This window comes from Salmo trutta, chromosome 10 (assembly GCF_901001165.1).
Source record: "Salmo trutta chromosome 10, fSalTru1.1, whole genome shotgun sequence".
Classification (NCBI taxonomy): Eukaryota; Metazoa; Chordata; class Actinopteri; order Salmoniformes; family Salmonidae; genus Salmo; species Salmo trutta.
In genome coordinates, this window is record NC_042966.1 from 22,000,799 (window position 1) to 22,023,811 (window position 23,013).

Consider the following 23,013-nt stretch of genomic DNA (forward strand, 5'->3'; position numbering starts at 1 on the left):
TGTTTGTTGATCATGTGTGTTTATTTTACGCGTGCGTAATTGTATCCATACAAGCCTAGACAAATTGCACTTTAAGGATAGCTAATATAATAACACATTTAAAGGTTTCAATGGTTATTTCATATATAGATGTTCGATCTACACATTATAAAAATTCAATAATACATTAGACAACATGAACAAGTTAGCGAATGGATGCATATTGCCAACAAGCCTACAGAGTCGGCCAGGCTGAATTGTATTGTTGCTGGCTGTAAAACACGTGGCAAATATTAACATGACTAATTATGCATAAAACATACAAAAACAAAACTGTGAAGTGATACACCTCTATGTATAGACTGAGAAGAAAAAGAATGGTTATAAAACACACATCGCTGCTTCATGGATGGAATGGGCAATTTCAACGATTATTTTTTACTGTTTAAAGAAATAAATTATTGTCGTTTAAGTTTTAACAGTTAATATTCATTTGTCAAAAGTATTTACTTTACATTTTCTTTAGTTTACTGTAGCTGTTGTCATATTGATATCCGTCATGCAAAACAGTATAATTCCAGAAACTTTTAATCCCCTGTTAAGGTTGTTTTTCGTTTCGTTAGATACAATTGACCTCCACTTGTAGGTTACATTTAGAAAAAGCTAGTTTGTTTGGTGCAGGAAACGACCCCATATATATATATATATTTTAAGTTTTGCATATTGGCCAAAGTTTTTTATTTTCTACTGTATATAAAGGGCTGAGTTTCGAGATTCCTACACCAGATCCATACATGATTAAACGTTAGCAGGTAGCCTACATGACGTGACCACAGCCAGTGGTGTAAAGTACTTAAGTAAAAATACTTTAAAGTACTACTTAAGTAGTTGTCAGGGTATCTGTACTTTACCTTGCTATTTATATTTTTGCCACCTTTTACTTCACTACATTCTTCTTACTCCATACATTTTCCCTGACACCCAAAAGTAGTCGTTACATTTTGACAGGAAAATGGTCCAATTCACACACTTATCAAGACCACATCCCTGGTCATCCCTACTGCCACTGATCTGGCAGACTCACTAAACACAAATGCTTCGTTTGTAAATGATGTCTGAGTGTTGGAGTGAGCCCCTGGCTATCCACCAATAAATAAAAAAGGAAGATCATGCGGCCTGGTTTGGCTAATATAAGGAATTTGAAATGGTTTATACTTTTACTTTTGATACTTATGTACATTTTAGCAATTATATTTAATGTTGATACCTAATTACATTTAAAACCAAATACTTGTAGACTTTTACTCAAGTAGTATTTTACTGGGTGACTTTCACTTTTACTTGAGTCATTTTCTATTAAGGTATCTTTACTTTACTCAAGTATGACAATTGAGTACTTTTTCCACCACTGCCCACAGCAACCTGTTCCATGCAGGCCCCTGCAGCAGCTGGTCGGCCTCTCCAGCTGTGACCTATGTGCGGGTTTAGAAGATAAGAACGGCAACACCTAGCGTTATCTATAAACACATACAGTAGGCACACACATGATCTGAGAAAGTCTATGAGTGAAAGGCGAATATATGCGTTTTACATTTATTTCATGAAGGCATCCCAATAAAATGTATAACCATATGTCTCTCCACTGTGGCTATACTGTTCCCAAGCAGATTATTCCTCATCACACAGGCAGGTGTAGGAGAAGACAGCTCATACATACATACATAAGATTCCCTCAGTATCACGATATCAAGCACTTCATTCCAGAAATCATTATATTCGTTGAGAACCTATCGAATGTTGGTCTTCATTCAGTTTTTTCCCGATCTGTTAATATCCAGTCACCACTCCTCTGTTAGCAACTCAAATCAATTATAAAACGGTCACTTTCTATCATCTTGATTGTGCAACATTTTTAGAGAGTAGAAATTGGTGCAAAGTATTATCTATTTTCATAAGAACAGATCAATTGTCATACTTAAGTTATTGTCAAAAAGCAAGCAGCAGTACGTCTTCATCATCGTTTGATTGTGTGAGATATATTATTGCATTATAACAGATCATATGGGTTACATAGTAAGATATCAAAATCCTTATTCTATGAAATGTTTCTAGGCTATATTTAGCCCTAATAGATATGGCGGCAACGCCTTGCAATGAACTTGGTTACTCCTACACGCCTATGTCAAACGCATTGGGATTTTCTGCGTTACCATGTATAGCCCAAAGCGATAAGACAAGACAACACCCTAAATTCACAGAACTGATGCTCCATCTCACTCCATCACTTTACTCAATTATCTCATCATAGCCAATAGAAAACGAGTAGAGGTGGGGTTTGGTGACATGTGTGTCTTGGGCCATAAAACAGGTGTCAGGATCCGTCTAACTTCAGACCCTTCTAAAGCTTCATTCATCCTCTGAATATCTTGTTTGGTACAGCAGAACCTCTTGCCAAAATGAGCCTGTCAGCTAAGGAAAAAGTCATCGTCAAGGACTTCTTTGCGAAAGTCTCCAGCAGGTCCGACGAGATCGGCGCCGAGGCTCTCGCGAGGTAAAGATGAACATACTTTATCGTCAGTTTGGCTACAACGGGGTGGAGTCTATCTAAAATTATTCGATTTATGGAAATTGTATTAGACATTATTAGACAACTGTAATAGAATATGATCTAACAGGCCTATATGAATTTCTAATAATACAAACCAGTTCCAGAAACTGACTGCATAATTGATCATTCAATGCATCCTTTATCAGAAACAAAATGGTATTGATATGTTCGACAGAGCAATTACCACGTACCCTAACCAATCCTTTATCTCCTTCCTCCATGCAGGTTGATCGTGGTGTACCCCCAGACCAAGTCTTACTTCGCCCACTGGAAGGACCTGAGCCCCAACGGCGCTCCCGTCAGGAAGCACGGCATCACGGTCATGGGTGGCTTGTACGAGGCGGTGAGCAAGATCGATGACCTGACCGTTGGTCTTCTGACCCTGAGCGAGCTGCACGCCTTCGTGCTTAGAGTTGACCCCGTCAACTTCAAGGTAATTTTCACGAACTATAGCCAATGTAACCATATGCTCTATATGGGCCATGTATTAGCCTACCTACTACGTTTGCAGAAGGTGTCATTGCACTTTTCTCAGCATAATCAAACTGACTCTTTGCTCTGTTTGTCCCTCCTCAGATTCTGTCCCACTGCATCATGGTGGTCTTGTCCATGCTGTTCGCGGAGGAGTTCACCCCTCAGATCCATGTTGCCGTGGACAAGTTCCTCGCCCTGGTGGCCCTGGCTCTGGCCGAGAAGTACCGCTAAATGACCAATCAGCACCAACACGCCAGCACTCACACCTGATGTGGTCCTCAGTGTGGAAATAAAAGGTCTTTACTGAGAAATAAAAAGTGCAATCAATGAAATCAATGAAAGTTTCTATGGTCTTTCTTCGTACTTTTGTAAAAAAAAAAAGGATGCTGGTGAGTTAGCTAGCGGTAAGAGGATGAGATTGTCGACAATAAGAGATAAAAAGAAATTGGAGTCAAAAACTCTAAAGCAAATACAACTACTTTCATTAAAAAAGCAAAAAAGTCTTATGAATGACACTATTAAATTACAATACAACTTATTCCAATAAATTGAAATGATCGCAAATTGACTTATAATCAATATTAATACCTATGCTATACTAATAACAAAAAATCGATTGGTAGTGCATGCTGGATGCTTTTCGAATGCTCAAAGAGCTTTACGTAATAATTTATAGAGGACATTAATTTATACCTCATTCACTAGGACTGTAGTAGACCAACGTGACTTGTAAAACGATTCCGTTGTAGACACCTTTTGTGCTAGGCCTACATGAATAGGTCCAACAGCCGCAACCTCCCAGTTCCTCAACTATAGGCCTACTAAGAAGATGTCAGGAAATATTTCTGCGAAAGAAGTGTGTAATTCCAAGCAAACGAATTAAAGCTCATGTGAAATTGTAATGGAGTCACATCAACAATAACAGAAACGAGCAAATACACTGAGATACATTAAATGTAATGAAAATTACCTCAATAAAGAGTATTTCTGAATGATTAAAATAGATTTAGCATAGACTTCTGTATTTCATATGAGTGGAAACCTTCAGATTAAAATATATATATTTTTTTGTAATAATGATTAAAAAAAAGTATTTAGATAAAAATAATAGATGACAAACATGTCATTTTTTATACATGTAATATTTTTGATTTATCACATTGGTTGCCTTACAATAGAATAATGAAATTAAAACCTGTCTGTTTTTGTAGTAGGCTATTCTTATCAACATTTGGAAGGGTAACTGTACGTTTACTGTACTTACTGTATGGGTCATACTGAGATAGAACATCAACGTATAGCCGTTTTGAACTAAACACAAGGGGTTGCTATATTGTATTAAACAATTTACTATATGTATTTAAATATGTATTTTGTATTATTATATATGATTATTTATAATCATATATTGCTACCCAAGACTTCTGGTCGTTCATTCTATCGGTTCGCTTGCCAGAAACGTGACCCAGTCATTCAGTCTTTTTTGTTCTGTATCTATGGAGGCGACCCAGTCATTCAGTCTTTTTTGTTCTGTATCTATGGAGGCGACCCAGTCGTTCGTTCTAAATGTTCCATTGCCATACTGGCTGGCAACGTTCTTATATCGAAGAGACAGACAGCAAGGGCGCGACATAGAAGCCAATATTCAAGGAATACTACTTTTCTAATTTGTTCCAGCTGCAGCACAAATAGGAAAAGGCCGGGTCGCTCAGAAATGGATTTAGGCAGCATTTTTATAATTGCCATAACGTATGCCTATAGGCCTACGCGTCATACCTGTAATATTCGTTCATTTTATGTATAGCTAAAGTAGCATTTAGCTTGAGGTCAGAAATGTAGTCAAAAATGTAAAAGATCCAATCAGTTTTCGCCGATATAAATTGACCTCTCTTTTAATGACGCATTATAGGCCTAGTACAGTATGGGGCTTACTTAGCATTCATCACCACCAATGTACACCCAAATAAAGCATGTAAATATGCTTACTTACATATTTGATTGCGTATATGATTTGCTTTATGAAAAATATCGCGATATTTTCGTTATTTCGTTATTTCTCAATTTTTATTTGCTTCGAAGTAGGTCTACCAAGAGGCACACTTTTGAATAGAGTTCATTTTCATATAGTTTAATTTCCTGATAGACCTAAAGCTATTCATCATGAAACAATTTAGGTATATTCTTACTTAGACTTTTCTTAGCTTGTCAAACCTTCTCATCAAACAACATCAACAAAGTCAAAAGAAACCAACAAGTTATTTTAAACGTGTCGTTTTTGATGCTGTTGCGACTGGACAGAGACATCTCTCCAGCCAATCCTAGTTGAGAGAATGGAGGGAAGGGGCTTTTCGTGGTACGGCCTGCCCAGAGCGGACACGACCACGGACAATAACTTCTGGAAATATGCCTGATACTCTGGGAGGATGGGAAGTTGTTGCCCATCCTCCCAGCGACTACCACGGTCAGAACATCAGCCAGCAGCTAGAGGACAGAACACATATATAGGCGAAAACTGATTGGATCTTTTACATGTTTGACTACATTTCTGACCTCAAGCTAAATGCTACTTTAGCTATACATAAAATGAACGAATATTACAGGTATGACGCGTAGGCCTGTAGGCATACGTTATGGCAATTATAAAAATGCTGCCTAAATCCATTTCTGAGCGACCCGGCCTTTTCCTATTTGTGCTGCAGTTGGAACAAATCAGAAAAGTAGTATTCTTTGAATATTGGCTTCTATGTCAATATACCAGGCGCCAGGTAAAGTTTGACGTGCGGTGCTGCTATTTCAGCACCTACACAGCGGACAGCGCTGGTTTTGTGTTGTTGCCGGAGACCAATACATCCAGAAATACAAAATGAAACAACAAATGGACCAGTTGGATCGTGCCCAACGGGGGGCGCATTTGCAGCACGGTAAGTCAGCTTGCAGTTGCAATCATCTTTAGAGGACATACACATCTTTATCTTTTAATTTAAAGGAAAAGCACGAAAGCAAACTAGAATCAGAGAGTGCAATAAGAGTTATATTGGTACAATATGACATCTCCTACTATCTGCTGACATTTACAAAGCAGATTCATAGTCTTTCAAATTAAACAGAAATTCCAGTCTAAATTCACGTTTCTTAGAAAAAAAGCTTTATAATATGACAAAAAGTAGTACGTAGTTGGTGAAATGTTTTCCACAGTGACTTGCATAGGACATGTACAGTAGGATGTCACTTCATGATGATTCGTGTCTTCTCATCTCCAAGCACAAGTCTGGAAAAGAAAAGGGCTTCTTTTAGTCAAAATCACAACAGAAACTAGACACTGATAAAGATATCACACTAGCAACATAAGGTATTGTGGGGGCCGACCAGGATGCCAAGACAACGACCAAGATCGACGACGACCCCATCCTCACATATTTTTGCTTAATATGATTAGCCTGCCTAATATGATTAGCCTGCTTAATATGAATAGCCTGCCTAATATGAATAGCCTGCCTAATATGAATAGCCTGCCTAATATGAATAGCCTGCTTAATATGATTAGCCTGCCTAATATGATTAGCCTGCCTAATATGAATAGCCTGCCTAATATGATTAGCCTGCCTAATATGATTAGCCTGCCTAATATGATTAGCCTGCCTAATATGAATAGCCTGCCTAATATGATTAGCCTGCCTAATATGAATAGCCTGCCTAATATGATTAGCCTGCCTAATATGATTAGCCTGCTTAATATGATTAGCCTGCCTAATATGATTAGCCTGCCTAATATGATTAGCCTGCCTAATATGATTAGCCTGCCTAATATGATTACCCTGCTTAATATGATTAGCCTGCCTAATATGATTAGCCTGCCTAATATGATTAGCCTGCTTAATATGATTAGCCTGCCTAATATGATTAGCCTGCCTAATATGATTAGCCTGCCTAATATGAATAGCCTGCCTAATATGATTAGCCTGCCTAATATGAATAGCCTGCCTAATATGATTAGCCTGCCTAATATGATTAGCCTGCTTAATATGATTTGCCTGCCTAATATGATTAGCCTGCCTAATATGATTAGCCTGCCTAATATGATTAGCCTGCTTAATATGATTAGCCTGCCTAATATGATTAGCCTGCTTAATATGATTAGCCTGCCTAATATGATTAGCCTGCCTAATATGATTACCCTGCTTAATATGATTAGCCTGCCTAATATGATTAGCCTGCCTAATATGATTAGCCTGCTTAATATGATTAGCCTGCCTAATATGATTAGCCTGCCTAATATGATTAGCCTGCCTAATATGATTAGCCTGCTTAATATGATTAGCCTGCCTAATATGAATAGCCTGCCTAATATGATTAGCCTGCCTAATATGATTAGCCTGCCTAATATGAATAGCCTGCCTAATTGCTGACACATAACTTAAAACCGTCTAATGTACAAAAGTGTTTTCCATAAATCCCATTGACACAGATGTCAGGACAGAATTCTGGGCCTCAGGAACTGACAATCCAACCTTGAACATGCTAAAATGCTCAACACCACTCTCTGTTCCGGACAACATGACAAAGTAGCAGAAGTCTAACTGTTGTTAGACAGTTCAACTTAAAGTTGTATCAGTGTCATATCTACAATGTCTTCAGAAAGTATTCATACCCCTTGACTTATTCCACATTTTGTTGTGTTACTGTCACGTCCTGACCCTAGTAAGATGTCATTTTCTATAGTAGTGTAGGGCAGGGCGTGACAGGGGGTGTTTTTGGTTTATCTATGTTTTCTATTTCTATGTTTAGGTTCTAGTTTGTCTATTTCTATGTTGGGATTGTTTGGGGTTGATCTCTAATTGGAGGCAGCTGATCCTCATTGCCTCTGATTAGAGATCATATTTAAGTAGGGGTTTTTCTCATTGTTGTTTGTGGGTTATTGTACTTTTGTGAGTGTGTTTGTTCCTCCTGCGTCACGGTTTGTTGTTTTTGTATTTTCAAGTTATTTATGTATTGCATTAAGTTTCACGTTTAAATAAATATGTGGAACTACGAAAACGCTGCATCTTGGTCCGCTCCTTCAAACAGCCGTGACAGTTACATCCTGCCTGACTTTAAAATGGATTACATTTATATTGTTTCTCTCACCCATCTACACACAATACCCCACAATGATATAGTGAAAAAGTGTTTTTAGACATTTTTGCAAATTTATTGAAATCTGAATGCAGAAATAACTCATTTACATAAGTAGTCACACCCATGAGTCAATACTTTGTAGAAGCACCTTTGGCAGTGATTACAGCTGTGAGTCTTTCTGTGTAAGTCTATAAGAGATTTGCACACCTGGATTGTACAATATTTGCACATAGTTATTTTTAAAATTCTTCAAGCTCTGTCAAGTTGTTGTTGATCATTGCTAGACAGCCATTTTCAAGTCTTGCCACAGATTTACAAGCCAATTTAAGTCAAAACTGTAATCAGGCCACTCAAGAACATCCAGTGTCATCTTGATAAGCAACTCCAGTGTATATTTGGCCTTGTGTTACAACTCTTCAATCTCTGTCAAGTTGGTTGTTGGTCATTGCTAGACAGCAGACTTAACCAGGTTTTCCTCTAGGATTTTGCCTGTGCTTAGCTCTATCCCGTTTATTTTTATTTAAAAAAAAACCCTCCCTAGTCCTAGTCGATGACAAGCATACCCATAACATGTGGCAGCCACCACCATGCTTGAAAATATGAAGAGTGGTACTCAGTGATGTGTTGTGTTGGATTTACACCAAACATAACACTTTGTATTCAGGACATAAAGTTCATTTATTTGGCAAATTATTGGCAGTTTTACATTCGTGTCTGATTGCAAACAAGACACACGTTTTGGATTTTTTTAAATTCTGTACATGCTTCCTTCTTTTCACTCTGTAATTTTGGTTAGTATTGTGGAGTAACTACAATGTTGTTGAACCATCCTCAGTTTTCTCCTATCAGAGCCATTAAACTCTGTAACTGTTTTATAGTCATCATTGGCCTCATGGTGAAATCCCTGAGTGGTTTCCTTCCTCTCCAGCAAATGAGTTAGAAAGGACGCCTATATCTTTGTAGTGACTAGGTGTATTAATACACCATCCAAAGTGTAATTAATAACTTCACCATGCTCAAAGGGATGTTCAATATCTTATTATATATTGATTTTTAATTACTCATGTACCAATAGATGCCCTTTGCAGGCATTAGAAAACATCCCTGGTGTTTGTGGTTGAATCTGTGTTTGAAATTCACTGCTCGATTGAGGGACCTTACAGGTAATTGTACTGTATGTGTGGGGTACAGAGATGAGGTAGTCATTAAAAAATCGTGTTAAACACTATTATTGCACAAAGAGGGAGTCCATGCAACTTATTATGTGACTTGTTAAGCAAACGTGTACTCCTAAACTTATTTAGGCTTGCCATAACAAAGGTGTGGCACGAGACATTTCAGCTTTTCATGTTGAATTAATTTGTAAGAATGTGTCAAAACATAATTCCACTTTGACATTATGGGGTATTGTGTGTAGGCCAGTAGTATAAAATCTCAATTTAATCCATTTTAAATTCAGGGTGTTTCACAACAAAATGTGGAAAAGTCAAGGGGTGTGAATACTTTCGGAAGGCACTGATTTTTATTAATTCAGAATGATTATATAGTCTTGAGACTCAGAAGCATATTTTGCCTTTTGGCCATTTGCGTTTTAGCCATGCTCTTTAGCCACCATGCTAATGGCCTTGGTCTTTTAGCCCCTGGTTCTACTAGCCTATGCAGTTTTACATAACCACCTGTATCCAGAAAGTTCTGTATTCAACCTTTTACCTTTAAAAAGTCAACTTGCTACTACAAAATTTGATCTTCAGTATGCAGGATATCAAGTACATTGTAGAAGGATGTATATATTTTTGTAAATGTAAATGTATGGAATTTGAATACAGAAAAAAAACACATTACAGGTTTGAACATATTTTATGTGATGGCCTATCTTCTGTATCTCTCACCTCACTAGTCCTGCTGCCAGTAGACCTCCTGCGATAGGCCCAACCCAGTAAACCCAATGGTAGGTCCAGTAGTTGGCCATTATCGCTGGCCCCAGAGCCCTGGCTGGGTTCAGACAGGTCCCAGACACATCCCCCCTGCACCAGCACACAGACAGGTTAAGTGCTTAAGTACTAATATCTAGGATAACAGTCCACGTCAACTTTAGAGCAATCAGAGATGCTGTTTGGTAAAGGGGATATTATCTGGCACATGATACAAACTTGGCAATGTGAGTGAAACTGACTATTGGTGAATTCTGAGCATGTGGGTATTGCAATAGTCTAGAATTCTTAGGGCAGGCTTAAAAATGTAATATTGTATTCTTAAATATTGTACAATTCAATAAATATCTTCTCTCAACTCACCCTGCCAGAATGTTGATGATGACAGTACAGCCTACCAGGAAAGGCACCATCGGGCTTTTGCTCTTTGCATTGACCGCCCCTAGCAATACTACCATGGAAACCAGGCACGTCATGGCGATCTCTCCAAATATGGCTCCCGCCAGCTGGTCCTCTGATTGGAGGATAGTAAACGCCGCTCCGGTGGCGTTGGCGTAGTTCTCCTTTGATGTCATCATCTGAGGGACAGTATACATCAGTCAACTGCTGACCTGCATATTGCAGGAGGTAAGCACAGCAGTACACCACTTCACATTAGTGACAAATGTATTCATAAAAGCGCTAGGCCTATACAAATAATTGATTGATTGATTTTCTTAACTTTATAAGAATGCCTTTCCCTGACTTTGTCCCCAGGCTCAATGAGAGCCGGCTGGTGGAAGAGATGAACCTTTCCACTATAGAATTATAAGCTGTTCCCCAATTGTACCACTGTACCTGTTCATTAGAGGTTACCGCAGGTGAACATTAATAACTCAGCTGACCTTTGACATGGCAGCTCCCAGCACCCCTCCTAATAACTGGCTGATAAGGTATGGGATGACCATGAACAGTTTCATGCCGCCACACAGGTAGATGGCAATGGTGAAGGGAGGGTTGAAATGGGATCCACTGCATGAAGAGAAGGATCTAGTCAGCTGCATTAAACATAAAAGCCTACACACTGATTTCATTATTCAAATTCAGTTGTATAAAATGATTTCCTTCTATAACAAACTATTTTTCATACATATATTTTTTTCAGAGAATTTTTATTCCAAAATACATTTTATTCCAATTTATATCTTGAGAAAATAAGAAATAGTTATCTGCACAGTAGACCATTAGCTTGCTGCAAGCAAAGCTTTAAGTTGCATGAAAAAGCCAGGTGAGGTAAGATCACACAGTTAAGATCAACCAGAGCAGTACAGGTGAGTCCTACCTGATCTGATCCATGCATGCCACCATGACAGCCACAGCCAGGCCATGGACCAGCGCCGGCTGCACCCTGCCTGCAGACTCAACGTTCTCGATGACTGACACACACCCGATGAAGACGAAGAACATGGTTCCCACTACCTCTGCCAGGCAGGGTTGGATGATGCGCTCAAACATGTTGGGAGGCCGAACCGGGGGAGGCTTCTTGGTGCCACTCATCAGAGTCGAGTGTCCCTCATCCAGCTCCATTTTCTCAACTCCCATTGTGTCTGTCTGGATCTCAAGAGTAAATCTGACTGTCCGTCTGACTGCCTAGTTGAAGTGTCTGAGATGCAAGTGAGCGACTTATGATAGTGTCTTGACAATTTATAATCACTGGCGGTCTATATTGATATTGCCTCTTTGTTTGACCCACTGACCATAAACCTTGTCAGGGTAATTTATAGACATATTTTAATCTGCTCCTTGACCCCATTCTGACAGAGGCTGTTCATACCAGTTCAACAAAGGACTTCTTAGCCTGAAGTGTGCCCAACAGCTTTACAAGACAGCATGAGGGGGAGGCAACGTCATATTCATGCCTTGCAAATCGATAAGGGTAAACTTCAGTTGCTAAGTTGGCTGAGGCTACCAGAGGTTAGAAGTGTCTCGGTAAAGGTCACTATGTCACAATCTGAAAGTTAAATGGGAGGACATTGACAAGGTCACCTACTCACAATGCTTTCTATATTGACATATTTTACATTTGAGACACTGTCATAGACAGGGATGCATTTATTGTCAATAAATGATATATATATGCATGCAAGTTGAAGTGTGGTTTGACCAAATTTGGTCAGTGAGTTCAATGCCTCTGTTGAGTTCTGGAAGTTATTACACCACCTATCATGTAATAAAATAGTCATAAACTATTCATGTTTTCCATTTAAGAACTTTGAACCAAACATATCAACAATGATTGATGGACTGAATGGCCAGAAGTGATCATAGGTTTGAATGTAATGTATTTATGCAAACAGTTTTTGTTTTATAGTTCACTACAGTTCAATACAATATGATGTGTATGACAAGATGTGAACTGCAAAGGTTCTGCAAGCTATAGAGGGCAATACAATACTTGGGAAGACAATGACATTGTTTTTGAAAAAACAGCATGGCAAAGACGTTGTCAAAAAGGCTCCCATTGCTCCGAGGCGGCAAATTTACTTCAGAACAAGACGAGTTTTCTGGTCTCCCAACAACAACCTGTGTACAAAAATCGGAATGAAATAATAGTAAACAATACATGAATTACAATGCGATGAAGAAATATTCTCCTAGTGACTGTATACAGTATGACTATAACATGCTGAAACCGTATGGAAATGCAGTGCCATTTTAGTGCCTATTTTAGACAATAATCTATGGCCTAAGGGTAATACAATCTATAAATGGGTAATGAAAGCTGGGCGTGCTGTATCCTACCTGACCAAGCTGCCAGTGATAAGGGCCCCTGCCATCGGTCCCACCCAGTAGATCCAGTGGTACTCCCAGTAGTTAGCTACCACTGCAGGGCCAAACGCCCGCGCTGGGTTCATACACCCTCCAGATACTGACCCTCTGAAAGACCAATGGGACAAACACATCTGGTTACTATATTGATAGAACAATGCATTACATCAGATCAATTCATGTATTAATAGAATGAATCATTATCAGGCAGGCAGTGATGTCAGTGTCAATGCCGTCTTTGTTTCTGCTGTGACATTTCTTGTTGTCGTCGATAACAACAAATAGCACAGCAGAAATAGTGTTGAAACTGTTCTGCTGCGAACACTTGTCATTTCAAAACACCATTCATCACAAAACCATTTGATGTTGCAAATTATTTGAATGGTTACTTCATTGTCAAAGTGGGCAAACTTAGGCAGGAATAGCCATAAACGAACAGTGAGCCATCGTACTCATGTATCAAAAAACAAATAATGAAAGAAAAGCATTGCAGGTTAGAATTCTGTAAAGTTAGTGTGGGAGAGGAGGACAAATTATTGTTGTCGATTAATAATGACAAACCTCCTGGCATTGCCAACAGATGGAAAGCTACTGAGGATGGTAGCTGACTCTATAGCCTCTCTGTCACGACTCCTACCGAAGGTAGCTCCCCTTCCTGCTCGGGTGGTGCTCGGCGGTCGTCGTCACCGGCCTACTAGCTGCCACTGATTCCTTTTTTCGCCTTTCTGTTTATTGGTTGCACCTGTTTTGTGTTGGGCTGATTAGCTGGGTTATTTTAGCCAGTAGGCCCGCCTGCTCTGTGTGCGGGATTGTTTGTGTGTTGCATCTGTGCACGCTCGTGTCAGGTGTTTCGGTCGTGGGTTTTCTCCGGACTGTTTCAGTCCCCAGTGTTTGGGGCATTTATTTTGTGTGCGCCCTGTGTCTTAGTGGGGTGGCTTATGTTCGCCGTTTGTGCAATAAAGCACTACCCTGTACTCTCTGCTTCCTGCGCCTGACTTCGCACCCACTACATCCAGAGCCTTACACTCTCCCATCTGTCATATCTTTAATCTGAACCTAGAGGAAAGTCTTTGTCCTCAGGTCTGGAGTGAAGCCAAAGTCTTTCCGCTACCCAATAGTGGTAAACCAGCCTTTACTGGTTCTAACAGCATACCTATCAGCTTGCTATCAGCTCTTAGCAAACAGTTGGAAAAAAAAGGTGTTTGACCAAATACAGATACTACTTCTCTGTAAACTATTTAACAACATAATTTCAGCATGCTTATAGAGAAGGTTGACTCAACATGTACTGCACTGACACAAATGACTGATGATTGGTTGAAATAAATTGATAATAACAACATTGTGGGACCTGTACTGTTAGCTTTCAGTGCAGCCTTTGATATTATTGACCATAACCTGTTGTTGAGAAAACTTGTGTGCTGTGGCTTTTTCAAATCTGCCATATCGTGGATTCAGAGCTCTCTATCTAATAGGGTTTTATTTAATGGAAGCTTCTCTAATGTCAAACATGTCCCGCGTGGCTCAGTTGGTAGAGCATGGTGTTTGCAACGCCAGGGTTGTGGGTTTGATTCCCACGGGGGACCAGTACGGAGAAAAAAATGTATGAAATGTATGCATTCACTACTGTAAGTCGCTCTGGATAAGAGCATCTGCTAAATGACTAAAAATGTAAAGTGTGGCGTTGTCACGTCCTGACCATAGTAAGAGGTTATTTTCTATGGTAGAGTAGGTCAGGGTGTGACAGGGGGTGTTTTGTATTTCTATGTTTAAGTTGTAGTTTTTCTATTTCTATGTTGTTGTTTTTTGGGTTGATCTCCAATTGGAGGCAGCTGGTCCTCGTTGTCTCTAATTGGAGATCATATTTAAGTAGGGGTTTTTCTTCCTGGGTTTTTGTGGGTTATTATGGTTGTGAGTAGTGTTTGTTCTCCTCTGCGTCACGTTATTTATTTTTTTGTCTATTCAGTTATTTTTATGTATTGCATGAGTTTCACAGAGTAAATAAAATGTGGAACTATCAACACGCTGCGCTTTGGTCTGCTCCTTTCAACAGCCGTGACAGGTGTACTGCTGGGCAGTGCTCTAGGCCCTCTACTCTTTTCTATTTTAACCAATGACCTGCCACTGACATTGAATAAAGCATGTGTCCATGTATGCTGATAATTCCACCATATACGCATCAGCAACCAAATCTAATGAAGTCACTGAAACCCTTAACAAAGAGTTGCAGTCTGTTTTGGAATGTGGCCCGTAATAAACTGGTCCTCAACATCTCTGAAATCTCTAAGAGCATTGTATTTGTTACAAATCATTCCCTAAGTTCTTAACCAGTTCTTGTCCAGTCATATGTTCAAGTGCTGCAAAGAAAGACCTAGTTAAGCTGCAGCTGGCCCAAAACAGAGCAGCACGTCTTGCTCTTCATTGTAACCAGAGGGCTAATATTAATACTATAGATGCCAGTCTGTCTTGGCTAAGAGTTGAGGAGAGACTGACTGCGTCACTTTTTGATTTTATAAGAAACATTAATGTGTTGGAAATTCCAAATAGTTTGCATAGTCAACTTACACACAGCACTGACACACACACTTACCCCACCAGACATGCCACCAGGGATATTTTCACAGTCCCCAGGTCCAGAAATAATTCAAGGAAACGCACAGTATTATACAGAGCCATGAGTGCATGGAACTCCCTTCCATCATATATAGCGCAAGTGAACAGCAAACCTGGTTTCATAAAACAAATAAAGCAACACCTCTCCTCCATGTGACCTACTAGTTGTGTGAATGTACTGACATGTATGTGGAACTGATAGATGCACACAAACACGCTACATGTTAATGCTTTTAAATGTATGCAAATTGTAAAGTCTTTTGTCTGTAATGTCTTTATCGTTATATGTCGGATCCCAGTAAGACTAGCTGTCACCATTGGCGTCAGCTAACGGTGATCCTATTAAATCTAAATCTAAACCGTCTATCATGACAATGCATTACATAGGCCTCAAGTGTTTCCAAACCATCTGTATCTATTGACATTCATTGGTCTCCATAGATTTTCCTCAGCCCTTACCCAGCCAGTATGTTAGCAGTCACAGTGAGCCCGATGCAGAGTGGGGCCAGTGGGGTACGGGTCCTGCCGTTGACAGCCCCCATACAGACCACCAGGGACAGGAAGAGGGTCATGACTATCTCTGCTACGGTGGCACTGCCGATAGCTCCGCTGGTTTTAACCACGTTGAACACTCCCCCTGCTGCACTGGCATAGCTGATGATGGAGGATGCTGCCTGAGGAATATCACAACATCTGTACGATTAGATTGGGATTACATTGGGTTATATTGCCTTTTATTAAACACAATCTGAAAGTCTTTTGTTTCTTCATAGATCCGAATGCTTTTGAAAAATGATTAGGTCTATTTTAATATCCAAGCTGAACGAAGATGTACATCATTCACATGTTTTATTCCAAGAAAACAGCATATGGAGACTGTTTCTCAAACAAGTTTGTTTGCTATCGTTCGAATCAGAGTTTGATTATTTGCTACATTGTGTTTTGGTCATTTGGTCCAGTTGGTTTCACATTGCCAAATGTCGAACAAACTAAAATGAGTAGGCTATACAAAACTATGTGTGATGCAAGTCATTTCTTTATTTGATTTTATACCCTTGTCAGCAACGGGTGTGGCTGAAATAGCCAAATCCACTAATTTGAAGGGGTGTCCACATACTTTTGGCCAGTGTATCAACCCAATGGGCACAGATGTCAATTCAACGTCTATTCCACGTTGGTTCAAAGTAATTTCAGCCAAATGATGTGGAAACAACTTTGAGTCAACCAGTGTGTCCCAGTGGGAAGTTATGATATTGCATGCATGCTTACAGTCAAACAACCAATAGCTTACTGCACACCTCTGGTTCTTTTCCTGTGTTTGGTCCTGACTGCATTTTCACTTTCAGCAAACTGCACCAAAGTACCAATGGAATCGGGACCGAGACTATACTTTTATGAGAACCACAGTGCGTTCCAACTCGGCACACCACATCATTTTAATGTGGATAATTGGGTAATATTTGGTTGAGTCTGTCACGTCCTGACCAGTGAGAAGGGTCACTTTGCCTTAGTAGAATGGTCAGGGCGTGGCGGGGGGGTTGTTTTGTGTGTTTTGGGGTTGGTTTGTTTCTAGAGGAATTTGTTCTAGTTTTCTGTTTCTATGTTTCATTTTCCATGTGTGGCCGAGTATGGTTTCCAATCAGAGTCAGGTGTCTTTCGTTGTCTCTTATTGGAAGCCATACTTAGGCAGCCTGTTTTTCTTTGGGTTTTGTGGGTGTTTATTTTCCCGTTTAGTTGCTGTACCTGACGGAACTGTTGGTCGTTTGGTTATTTTGTTTAAGTGTTCTCATATAATAAATTAAGAATGAGCACTATCCACGCTGCGCCTTGGTCTAATCCTTTCGACGCCTGTGACAGAGTCGTTGATCAATGAGATTCCAACCTATATTCACCCACTCAAAAAGACAGCCACAAGTTAGTTAGCACTATGCATTCAACCATCTAAAAGCTGTGTTACAGCCTGAATTAAAAATTGATTAAATTGATTTTTTTCAAATGTATCGAAAATTAAATACAGAAATATCTCAGGAACATTCAATGTCTTGGTCAGCAACTCCAGTGTAGATTTGGCCTTGTGTTTTAGGTTATTGTCCTGCTGAAAGGGGAATTTGTCTCCCAGTGTCTCTTGGAAAGCAGACTGAACCAGATTTTCCTCCTTGTGCTTAGCTCTATTCCATTTTATCCTAAAAAAAACACCCTAGTCCTTGCCAATGACAAGCACACCCATAACAGGATGCAGCCAACACCATGCTTGAAAATATGAACAGTTGGACTCAGTGATGTGTTGTGTTGAATTTGCCCCAAATATAAAGCTTTGTTTTCAGGATATATTTCTTTGACACATTTTTTTGCAGTTTTATTTTTGTGCCTGATTGCAAAAATGATGCTTGTTTTGGAATATTTTTATTGTGTACAGGCTTTCTTCTTTTCCCTCTGTCATTTAGATTAGCATTGTGGAGTAATTACAATGTTGTTGATCCATCCTCAGTTTTTTCAAGAAGTGTGAGTACTTTCTGAAGGCACTGTACTGTATTACAAAGGTAATATTTACATTTTAGTCATTTAGCAGACACTCTTATCCAGAGCAATTACAGTCGTGAATGCATACATTTCATAATTTTTTTTTTTCTGTACTGGTCCCCCGTGGGAATTGAACCCACAACGCTGGCGTTGCAAACAACATGCTCTACCAACTGAGCCACACGGGATCAACATTGAACTGTGGTTGACAACACAACCAAATATCAACATTATAAGGAGATGTATCTATTGCTTGGATAGTTCCTTCTGTGCCACTGACTCAGTCTGGCTTTAATTCCAGTTTGTCTACAAATGAATAACTGATATGATGGATTCATGTCTCCATCGCAACCAAAAATCCAGAGAACAGAACAAAATCAAATCAAAATTTCATTGCACTTTAAATAAAGTTTAATTTGATTTATTCCTATTCTTTAACTTAGATTTTTGATGGAGACGTGAATCCTGAAATCAACAGTTTACCTTGATTACTTTTTTCAAAATCAATGTATTTTCCACATAGATTCCGTGTCACAATGCATTGACAAATTGCGTTGAAACAACATTGATTCAACCAGTTTGTGCCCGGTGGGTTACTTGGTGCACACCCGAGTACGGTTAGTGTTCCCACCTGTCCAATCTAACCAAATTTAGGGGTTAATCGCTCCAGAGTTCGAAAAAAAAAACTTGATGTGAAAGCCCCCTTACCTTTGCCAAGCCAGCCCCAATCATTCCCCCCACCATCTGGGAAAGTATATATGGCCCCAGTAGGATTACGTCCAGTCCTCCACTGATGCACACACTCACAGACACAGCTGGGTTGAAGTGGCCACCACTGTATTCAGAAAGACTTAGGAGGTGTAAAATCACATTGCAAAAATGTAAAACATTGATAAAAGACAATCATATACGTGTTACAGCTGTAAATCTCAAGTCACGTGAACAAAATTCTATTTTAGGCCAAAGATGAAATCATTCATAAAAACATCCTAATACTTTCTGACCTTAGAGGAGGGAGATGTTAACAGGTGTCAGCACGTCCTCACCTGATCTCTCCCAGCACAGCAATAACAATCACCAGCGCCAGCCCATGAGCCAGAGCAGGCTGGATGCTCCCCGCAACGCCGGCATTCTCAATAACAGACCCGCATCCCACGAAGATGAAAAGGGCGCATCCCACCACCTCAGCCAAGCACGGTTGGATATATCTCTCAAAGGTGGTAACTATCTTTCTGGAGTTGAAAACCTCTGAACCTGGCCCTGACTCCACAGTGTCAGTCCCAGCCACGGTGAAGAGCTCTGTCTTTGACTCTTTCACAGACATGTTGCTCAGCTGACTCCTGCTGCTCTCTGTGTGTCACTTACACCTGCTCTGTTAAGTGGTCAGCCAGAGCATGATACATGCCCTGATAAAAGTGCAGACAGGAGAGGCAGGACTGTCTTACAGGGGTGGTCTCAGGGTATGTATGGGAGTATTCATATCGCCACCTCCCCTTATTGTGGTGGCATGTTTTGGCACACATCCCCATTTCTGGGTATAGTAATAGCCGTAGTGTTAGTGGTTATTGTAGTGGATGAAGCATTGATGATGGAAAGACGAGGATTAGCTTATCAGGGTAACACCGCGGTAATAAATCTTGTTCATAATTATCCTAGTATGTAGGCATAGCTGCTAAAGAACAGTATAAAGTGTGTTGAATTGTCCTACTTGCCTACTTAAAGGGGCAATCTGTTGTTGCTACATCTATTTTGGACGTATAAATTAATAATATGTACCCATCGATTTTTGAAGACTATAACTTCAACTAACCTCATGAGCTTAGTTCAACTGTCGTACCCCATCAGAACCCAACATACAAGCCTGTTTTACTCCAATGTTTGTAAACAAAGTAAATCTTAACATACACTATATAGCCTGAAAACATGGTTAAAACTATAATGTTGATATAATGGCTGGTCAGTCCTTGCATCCATAGCTCTGTCTATGAGTGGTTCTTCAGGCCCATCCCTTAGCTTTTTACCAAAACAGAGGCAGGGAATCCTCTTTGTCATTATTTCAATTAAGGACTCTAGCTTTAATAACTTTAAATAGGCCTAATAGAGCTTAATAAGCAAAAGTTATGTTGTAAGTATTCAAGGCCATTTAATATGTTCTCAGCAGCACTATCTACAGTGCCTTCAGAAAGTATTCACACCCCTTGACTTTATCCATATCTTGTTGTGTTACAGCCTGAATTTAAAATGCATTCAATTAAGATTTTTTTGTCACTGGGCTACACACAATACCCCATAATGTCAAAGTGGAATTTGTTTAACATGTTTACAAATTAATTTAAAATGAAAAGCTGAAATGTCTTGAGTCAAAAGGTATTCAACCCTTTGTTATGGGTTTAAAAAAAAGCAGAGATTGAGTATCCCTTTAAGCATGGTTATTAGTATCCATTTAAACATTTAATCATAAGGTGAATGCACCAATTTGTAAGTCGCTCTGGATAAGAGCGTCTGCTAAATGACTTAAATGTAATGTAATGTAAATGTATATGGTGAAGTTATTAATTACACTTTGGATGGCGTATCAATACACCCAGTCACTACAAAGATACAGGCGTCCTTACTAACTCAGTTACTGGAGAGGAAGGAAACTGCTCAGGGATTTCACCATGAGTTCAATGGTGACTTTAAAACAGTTACAGAGTTTAATGGCTGTGAGGAAGGATCAACAACATTGTAGTTACTCCACATTACTAACTTAATTGACAGAGTGAAAAGAAGGACAGCTGTACAGAATAAAAATATTCCAAAACATGTATCCTTTTTGCAACAAGGCACTAAAGTAATACTGCTGTAACGTTCGTCAAAAGGAGTCGACCAAGGTGCAGCGTGGAATATGTGCATCTTGTGATTTATTTACTCTTAACACGATAAAAAGTAATGAACAAAGAAAATACAACCGTTACGTTCTGTAGGCACACAAAGCAATACAAAAATAAGATCCCACAAATACAGGTGGGAAAAAAGCTGCCTAAGTATGGTTCCTAATCAGAGACAACGATAGACAGCTGCCTCTGGTTAGGAACCATACTCGGCACCAACACAAAGAAATACAAAACATAGAATGCCCACCCCACACCCTGACCTAACCACATAGAGAAACAAACCCTCTCTCTCAGGTCAGGGCGTGACAACTGCAAACCCTTTTTACAAAGCAATTCAGTTTTTGTCCTGAATACAAAGTGTTATGTTTGGGGCAAATCCAATATAACACATTACTTAGTGCCACTCTACATTTTTTCAAGCATAATAGTGGCTGCATCAGGTTATGGGTTCAGCGGAAATTTTAGCATGTAAATCTTGGTGGGGCAAACTCCCCAAAGCCACTACACAACACAACACAACACAACACTAAACAAGACAAGAATTGCACTATAATAGTGACAAACGGTGCCCACAAACTGTTAGGGCCTACATAAAGCTGTCCCAACAGCAGTCCCAACATCTTACCACTGCTACACCTGACTATCAGCGGAGCCTTGTCTGGCAGTGAAACAGTTAATTCAGCCTCATTTACTGCCTTTAAAAAAACATAGCTGATATGGCTGACTTGCTTAAACAAATGTGGTTTCTAATGACAATTGAGATGTACAAACTATGGCATAAGGGGATGACGAGCGGATAAGAGGCAATCCGATTAAGACGTTAATGAGCGAGCTAGGACGGACATTGTCAATATAACTATTTGTTTTGCACTTTGAAATGTACAGCGACAGAATTCAGAACATGGGCCGTACTTACAGTATTCTCCCTGTACACCAAGTCAGAACCATAGGATAAATAAAGGGGGCATATAAGCAGACAATGAAACTCTTACAATATTCGATGATAGCGTTTCTCTAAAACAGGCTATAGGCTACATGTGTACCACCAAGTCAAAACAGTAGGCTAAATTATGAGGGAAAAGAGACCAAATTATTAGGGTGAGGCACATGGGCTACTAACAGCTTACTACACAACATACACTTAGTATTACTTTCTTAGCTACAGTATACATATCTCCCTGGCATATTACATAATTTATGCAGCAGCATAAAATAGATTTTGGACTCACCTTGTTGTGCTGTGCTCACTTGAACAGGACGGTGGCATAGCAGTCCTTTATTTATTTAACTAGGCAAGTAAGTTAAGAACAAATTATTATTTACAATGATGGACTACCCCAGACAACGCTGGGCCAATTGCGCACCGCCCTATGGGACTCTCCCAATCACAGCCAAATGTGACACAGCCTGGATTCAAACCAGGGATGGTAGTAATACCTCGTGCACTGAGATGCAGTGCCTTAGACCACTGCACCACTTGGCTGGCATTCTGGCATTCTCTGGATTTATGGTGCTTTCAAGACAACTGGGAATTCTGAAAAAAACAAGGTCAATTCATGAAGACGTCAGTGATCTTCAAGTCTGAGCTATAGAATGTAGCATGAATTGTCGACTTGCAATTCCGAGTTGGATGACCTTTCAAAACGTATTTTCCTAGTCGGAGCTTGTTTTTTCCCGAGTTCCCAGTTGTCTTGAACCCACTGAAGAGTGAGCTTTCCCAGTTCAGAGTTTCCAGTTGTTTTGACCGCGGCAGAAGTCATGCTGGATTTACAGCAAGGCCAATGCTGAATGTTTATCATTTTAAGTTTGTAAAAGAGACCCTTAATCCCAGACTTGGACCAAACACCCCCTCCACTGAATAGCAGGCTAGTGATTGCTTTACAATGCTTGCAGTTAGCCACTGATTACTTCCAAACCACTCATTGTTCAATTTACAATTTCCAACTTGTTGTGTAATGTTTATGTCCAATAGCTAATGAGCCCCGATATGTTTAATATATCATTTATCTTGATTATTTCTCTTCATATGACAAGGATTGAAAGGATTTGCCAGTAGATTGTCGACTTGATTCACGATGATGACTGCTAG

General features: G+C 39.7%; 3 protein-coding genes across 4 annotated transcripts; 1 reads left to right on the forward strand and 2 right to left on the reverse strand.

Moving 5' to 3' along the window:
- Positions 1-2,363: 2,363 nt before the first annotated feature.
- Positions 2,364-3,397, forward strand: hbae5 (hemoglobin, alpha embryonic 5). The gene is made up of 3 exons (XM_029764906.1): positions 2,364-2,530; positions 2,813-3,020; positions 3,164-3,397. Exons 1-3 carry the CDS (start codon positions 2,436-2,438, stop codon positions 3,290-3,292), a joined length of 432 nt encoding a protein of 143 aa, XP_029620766.1. The 5' UTR covers positions 2,364-2,435; the 3' UTR covers positions 3,293-3,397.
- Positions 3,398-5,767: 2,370 nt separating this feature from the next.
- On the reverse strand, positions 5,768-11,826 carry aqp8a.2 (aquaporin 8a, tandem duplicate 2). The gene is made up of 5 exons (XM_029764910.1): positions 11,429-11,826; positions 10,992-11,118; positions 10,471-10,685; positions 10,066-10,200; positions 5,768-6,329 (listed from the first exon to the last, which is right to left on the reverse strand). Exons 1-5 carry the CDS (start codon positions 11,686-11,688, stop codon positions 6,287-6,289), a joined length of 780 nt encoding a protein of 259 aa, XP_029620770.1. The 5' UTR covers positions 11,689-11,826; the 3' UTR covers positions 5,768-6,286.
- Positions 11,827-11,895: 69 nt separating this feature from the next.
- On the reverse strand, positions 11,896-19,482 carry aqp8a.1 (aquaporin 8a, tandem duplicate 1). Of its 2 annotated transcripts, none has more exons than XM_029764908.1 (5): positions 19,095-19,482; positions 18,757-18,883; positions 15,988-16,202; positions 12,889-13,023; positions 11,896-12,669 (listed from the first exon to the last, which is right to left on the reverse strand). In XM_029764908.1, the coding sequence occupies exons 1-5, from the start codon at positions 19,370-19,372 to the stop codon at positions 12,627-12,629; spliced, it is 798 nt and encodes a 265-aa protein (XP_029620768.1). In that variant the 5' UTR covers positions 19,373-19,482; the 3' UTR covers positions 11,896-12,626. The 2 variants fall into 2 exon arrangements, with proteins under 2 accessions (XP_029620768.1, XP_029620767.1); XM_029764907.1 differs by having other exon boundaries at positions 18,757-18,898.
- Positions 19,483-23,013: the final 3,531 nt, after the last annotated feature.